The sequence below is a fragment of the Pelobates fuscus genome, chromosome 3, assembly GCF_036172605.1.
Source record: "Pelobates fuscus isolate aPelFus1 chromosome 3, aPelFus1.pri, whole genome shotgun sequence".
NCBI lineage: Eukaryota > Metazoa > Chordata > Amphibia > Anura > Pelobatidae > Pelobates > Pelobates fuscus.
This window is the reverse complement of record NC_086319.1, coordinates 351,402,645-351,409,569: the sequence shown is the minus strand read 5'-3', so window position 1 is coordinate 351,409,569 and position 6,925 is coordinate 351,402,645. Positions and strand designations below refer to the sequence as shown.

General features: G+C 39.3%; 1 protein-coding gene across 1 annotated transcript; it reads right to left on the bottom strand.

The window, feature by feature from the left end:
• Window positions 1-3,042: 3,042 nt before the first annotated feature.
• On the bottom strand, window positions 3,043-5,216 carry LOC134601253 (olfactory receptor 5M5-like). The gene is made up of 2 exons (XM_063445720.1): window positions 5,205-5,216; window positions 3,043-4,077 (listed from the first exon to the last, which is right to left on the bottom strand). Exon 2 carries the CDS (start codon window positions 4,066-4,068, stop codon window positions 3,124-3,126), a length of 945 nt encoding a protein of 314 aa, XP_063301790.1. The 5' UTR covers window positions 4,069-4,077; window positions 5,205-5,216; the 3' UTR covers window positions 3,043-3,123.
• Window positions 5,217-6,925: the final 1,709 nt, after the last annotated feature.

Below are 6,925 nucleotides of genomic sequence, written 5' to 3'. Positions count from 1 at the left end.
TTGCAGACAACTAACTGCTCTTCAATCTATTACAGTGAAATTTTTGTATTTTTTTTTAAATGTAAAGCCCAACCCCTTAACGACGAGTGACGGACAAGGTCCGTCACTCAGGGGAATGCGTTAATGACGAGTGACGGACCTAGTCCGTCACCTGTTAAAATTAACCCCAGATCGCCGCAATCGCGGGGTTAATGGTGCTCCGGTCTGCCTCTGCATTAGAGGCAGACCGGGAGCACCGGATCCGGCTGCCCCAGTACATGTGCCCGCTCTGACAGCATGCCAGAGCGGGCACATGTGCTGTGTATACTCACCTCCGCCTCCCTGCACTTCCGGGTTCAGTGTGAAGTGCAGGGAGACAGATCAGTGTTGATCCTGCCCCCTGGTGACAAAAAAATAAAGTTTATTTAAAATCCCACCCCCCTTTACCCCCCCTTTACCCATTTTAATAAAAAATTAACCCCTTCCCTGCCAATTGATCACTGACTACAGTCCCAAATGTGCCCCTCCAATGTCCACATATACCTGGCAAAGGTACATACGGGGGTATTTTTGTACTCAGCAGACATAGCTGAGCAAAATATGAAGTATTATACAGTGGTAGTACACATATGGTTTGCAAAATATACTGTGCAAACTCACTTTGTGTGTCAAAAAGGCAGAAAAAAACGCTTATAACCACTACACCTGGTACACGCTAGCGGAAAAATGATCCCACGCTACGGTTCAAAATATGCCTTTTGAAATACCCTGGGGTGTCTACTTTAAGAAATGGTAGGCCTTTGTGGGGTAGTTTGAATTTAAAACCTGCAAAGATGCTTGGAAATTGCACATAGGCCCGGCGTCAAAATTCAAAGTTCGGTCAAAACTGATATGGCTTGGTCTCCTATATGGCACTGTAGCTTCACAAAATAGTGCCATAGACATACAATGGGGGTGTCCTTTTACTCAGAAGACTTAGCTGAGCATAATTTGGGGGGTTTGAACTTAGTGGCACATATGAAATATACAAAATGCCCAGCAAAAATGCAATCCGTATGTAAAAAATGCACAAAATTATTTGTTACCACATACTTTGGCATGTAATGGTAAAAAACAATGGGGGCATGTTAAGGCACAATATGCACTTTATGAGATACCATGGAGTGTCTACTTTTACAAATGGTAGGCCTTTGTGGGGTTTTTTTGAACAGTCAAACTGTTATAATACCCCAAATGGAAGCATAGGCTCATTAAATCCGTCTCTCAAAATTCTACTGTGAATACTGAAAAGGACAGGTCTCCTATATGGCACTGTAGCTTCACGAAATAGTGCCAAAGACATACAATGGGGGTACCGGTGTACTCAGCAGAAGTAACTGAACACATAATAAAACTTTGTGCAGGAATAGCACACACCAACTTTACAAAATACACATGAGAAGTTCTTTGTTATAAGTTTGTGTGCGAAAACCCCCAAAAAACACAATTTTACTCCTTGTGCTTTAATATTTAGCAGAGGTTGGCAGTAAAATGGCTACGTAGAAAGTGTCAAAACAACCTTAGGTAAATAGCCTGTGGTGTCTACTTTATATAAATATATACTTTTGTGTGGCAATTTTGTTTTCTTTTATGGCTATTAGGCTTACAAGACAAACATACCAAATTCTAAAATCGCTCCACATAAAAAGTTTATTTTACTCCTTGTGCTTTGTGACCTGTAACTACCAAAAAAAACTTAAAATCCCAGACACATTATATATTCTGTAAATCAGAACAAATAAATGAATTTATTTTTAATTACTTTCCTTAACCTGCACTAATTATGTACACATTATTATTGCAAAAACTGTAAAAAAAAACACCCAAAAATTAATTTTTTTGCATATTTCTGTATTTTTTTTATAATAGATAAGCATTTATATATATATATATATATATATATATATATATATATATATATATATATATATATATATATGTGTGTTACATCAAATTAAAGCCCTTTCTGTCCTTTAAAAAACGGTATATAATATGTGTCGGTGCAATAAATTAGTAAAATGCAAATTGCAGTTGAACGCAAATAGCAAAAAATGCAAAAAATGCTGTTGTCATTAAGTGAAAGACAAGCTTCTGAAGCTCTGTCCTTAAGGGGTTAAGCTATTGTGACAACAGATATGAGTGGTGGCACTGACTGGGCAAATGGGCACAGCATCCACTGAGCCTGACACAGAAGTTGGCAGACAACTAACTGCTCTTCAATCTATTACAGTGAAAACATTTTTTTTTTTAAATGTAAAGCTTAAGCTATTGTGACAACAGATATGAGTGGTGGCACTGACTGGGCAAATGGGCACAGCATCCACTGAGCCTGACACAGAAGCTGGCAGACAACTAGCTGCTCTTTAATCTATTACAGTGGTTTTTTTTTTTTAAATGTAAAGCTTAAGCTATTGTTACAACAGATATGAGTGGTGGCACTGACTAGGCAAATGGGCACAGCATCCACTGTGAGCCTGACACAGAAGCTGACAGGCAGGCAACTGCAATTACATTACACAGAAAAAAATAAAAAATAAAGCAGACTGATGTTCTAGCCCTAAAAAGAGCTTTTTGGGGTGCTGTCCTTACAGCAGAGATCAGATGAGTCCTTCAGGATTGTAGTGGGCACTGAAGCTATCAATTTCCCTATCTAATGAGCAGCAGCTACCCTTTTCCTCCTCTCACTAAGCATGCAGCTTCCAAATGAATCTAAAATGGATGCTGGGAGGGAGGTGTTAGGGTCTGCTAGGGAGGGTGTGCTGCTGATTGGCTGGAATGTGTCTGCTGACCGTGAGGCACAGGGTCAAAGTTTGCTCAATGATGACGAATAGGGGGCGGGTCGAACCGCCCATGTGTTCGCCCGCGGCGGCGAACGCGAACACGCTATGTTCGCCGGGAACTATTCGCCAGCGAACAGTTCGGTACATCACTACCAGTAACATATAATCCCAGCCCAAGGTGTAGCAACTCTGGGGGAAATGGAGGCCAACAGTTACTAAAATAGCAACCAGAGAGAGGGGCAGAATTTATATGGTCCCAGCGATGGTGACTACCATCATAACAGCTTTTTAGGCATTGCAACAAGCCAAACACAAGCATATATTCTCAAATTCTCCTTGTGATGATGTCATGAAATGTCACTTGCATTGCAGTTTTAATGTCTTTATTTCTAAAACTATATATTATTGGATTTAACATGGGTATCAGCACGGCATAAACAAAAGTAGCTCCAACCTTGTTTTCTGAAGAGTATTTGGATTTTGGACTTAAATAGGCATAGAAAAGTGTACCATACAATAGGGTAACGAGGATGATATGAGAGACACAAGTTGAAAAAGCTTTTCTTCTGCTTTCTTTTGCTTTTATCTTTATGATGGCCAAGTAGATGGAAATGTATGATGTCAGGATGATCAAGACAGGAGGAAATACAAATAATGATGCTAAAATAAACTGTGGAAGCTCAATTACTTTTGTGTCAGTGCAAGATAAACGTAGTAATGACTGCAAATCGCAGGCAAAATGATGGAGGATATTTGAGGAGCAGAATGAGAGGCTGAATGTGCAGCAAGTCTCGATTACTGAGTGCAGGAAACCAATAGTATAAGCTCCAGACACTAGTTCCCAGCATGTCCTTTGCTGCATTATCAAACTGTAGTTTAATGGGTTGCATATTGCAACATGACGATCATAGGCCATTACTGCAAGGAGGCAACTTTCGGTGCTACCAAAGGCACAGAGGAAGAAGAATTGCACTGCACATCCAACATAGGAGATAGTCTTCTTCTCAGAAAGGAGAACTGCTATCATTTGTGGGACAATATCTGTAGAATAGCAGATGTCTAAAAATGATAGACTACTGATAAAATAGTACATGGCAGTGTGAAGTTGGGTATTATAATACACAAGAAATATTATCTCTGCATTTCCTAAAACAGTAAAAATATATATTAATAGGAATAGAAAGAATAAAACTGTCTGCATCTCATGGCTCTCAGAAAAATCCATTAGTATAAATTCATTCACTCTGGAGCTGTTGGTGATTTTCGACATTTGTGATAGCTGAAATGCATAACAAATAGTTTGCTTCTTAATATAGTTGTGTATTCATTAAAGTGCATTTAGATAGAAATATTTGTGCGCTTTTACATGAAAGAGTTACCTACAAATTTCCAACCACTGAACACAGTTATTTAATACTACATACATCCCATAAATAAGTAATCCCAGAAAAGCATATAATTTCAGAATTAAGACATTATACCGAATGACATATAAATGATGTTATATATTTATTTTTGCAAATATAATTTTTAGACTTTTTATTTAGGCAATTATTTTATGTTTTATAACAATAAACAACCAAAAACTTGAATCTGTATGCTCAGTTTGAAATAGACCTGCGAGCATCTTAGTAATGCTTTTTGGTGAAGAATAGACAATGTTCAAATACATACCAAGACAGCCACTATAAACGCTTCCTGCAGTTTCAAGGAGGTTGACTCTATGAAACGATACTGGACGTCCTCACGCTTTGCATGAGGAAGTCCAGTGCGTTAAAACCCCCCATTGAAAAAAAAACAAAAAAACATTTATTCAGTGCTTTCCTATAGGGAAGTCCTAAGGTGCATGCATCCTGGATCCTAGAATACTGGCTTTCTAAAGTTAAATTCCTCATGGGTGATTATTATCTATAATTACGTAAAAGTATGTTTCAAGACTACATATAACAGGTAAAGGAAATTATGGTACTTGGACATAAAGTAAGAGCATGGCTGATTTAATCTACCAGTGAGAGATATATAAGGACACAATGGCAGGAAGAAGAAAATTAACATCTTCAGTGAGAAATGTAAAAAATAAATCTAATAAAATCATGAATATCCAGAGTGTAGTTTTGGAACTTCTAACTAGGTAATTAAATAAAATATTAATCTTATCCCATTGTCCCACAATTAGAAATGTGTGATCATTTAAACTGTATATTATGGTGACTTGGAAATACCAAATAAAATGAAGTCTATAATAGGCATTACATTAAATCACCATTAAAAAAAACAACACAATTTGCATATTTTTTGTCAATTTACCACTATGCACTGTTGAGTGAATATAAAATAAATCAATCATTTTCTTTTGCTATAGTATTTACAAATCAAGAGACAAGTACAATGCAATGCCTTACTTACAGTTAAATCAGCAGCTTGTAGAACCTCGAGGAAGCCACAAAGCTGCTAGATGCCCTGGGACTCCCGCAGGATCCTATGACAAACACAAGACCTGGTGCAGTGGACCGTACATCCCACAGCTGAGACCCAGCGAATGCTACCCCGTTTGTGCCCAGACAAGCCACTGCGACCTCGTATGCTGCAAACACCACTTGACTTATGCAGCGGGACTACCTGCCAGAGACTTTCCACTGTTAAGAGTTACCAAAGTTCTATTATACTGCTAAACGCTGTAACCTCCCCCCACATAGAGGAGCATCCCAGACACCGCAAGCATCACTCCCCCAGCCTACCTGGCTGGGGCACGAGCTAACACCCCACGCTAAAGCCTCCCACCCCTAGGAGTACACAAGCTGCAAAGGAGCCGTGTCACATACCTGACACGACTTCAAGAACACAACCCATACCGATAGAGGCCCGACTGATACATTACCCTGCAGGGGATACTCCCCCGCGGTCTGCCCCCTACTATCACCATGACCACTGAACGACACCTCAACACCCTCAGCATGGACAGTGGCGACAGCCTCTCGAGAGGTGCCCTGTCTCTTCTCCCAGCGACCGTCCTCAGGTACCGACATGCCATGCCCAAGTCCAGACAGTACATATGTAACCTTAGACAAGTAAGTCCGGTGAGCATACCCAGAACAACACCCTGTCGCAACACCGACACTTCACCACAGACACTTCACCACAGACACCACAATGTAGTCTAATGGGGCATAGTCTCCCTGGCCTCCATGGAAGTGGAGTACATACTAGACGTCCAACCAGAGTAATTCCCCTAACACTCCCATACGAATACCACATTGACTTAACAGAAACCGGAGCAGCATGGTACTCAGTGAGACTGGTGAGGGCTTACAAACACTGCAGGGGTGAAAGCACCACATAGAATCAACTTACTCACACCAAAACCGCCTAGGCTGCCCAAACGTCAAACACATACCACACCTGCTACAACCCTAATGTCAAACCCTGACACACACTTTTACTATTGAGTATGTGATGACACTCTAAACACCATATTAATATACACAGTTGCCCTTATTGAGCTTGTTATAGTAGCTACTGCAATTATACTTTTCTTTGTTTAATTCCTGTGACCCGTTAGCCTCCAGAGGGGCAAAAATAATGTTAGTTTATTTAATCGTACTTAACCAGCTACATGTACTTGACATTTAAAAAAAAAAAAAAACCTATGTGCATGTCATCTAAACGCCATACAAATGTCATAATATGTTATAAAATACATGGATTGCCCCGCTATCGTGGCGCTGCAAACTGCAAACTCCTCATGTAACCCTTTCTGCACAACGAAAATAAAGAATTAAAAAAAAAAAAATGCACACCAACATGTATACTCAATGTCCACCATTGTCAACAAGTCACCAGTGAAAGGGGTGTTTTTCAGCCATTCCTGGCCTTCTTTTTGCACTTTGGTTGTCTACAGAAGTGCCATGACAGCACGTTAACCTGGTATTGAATTCTTATTTTAATTGTTATATATATATATATATATATATATATATATATATATATATATATATATATATATATATATATAAAAAAAAACACCTTTCAACAACCACCTACCCTTCAAAGTCTCCTCGTCATGTAATAGTCATATGTAATGTGTCTTTGCTTAGGAGAACTTGACATTTGCAAGTTAGTAACTATTT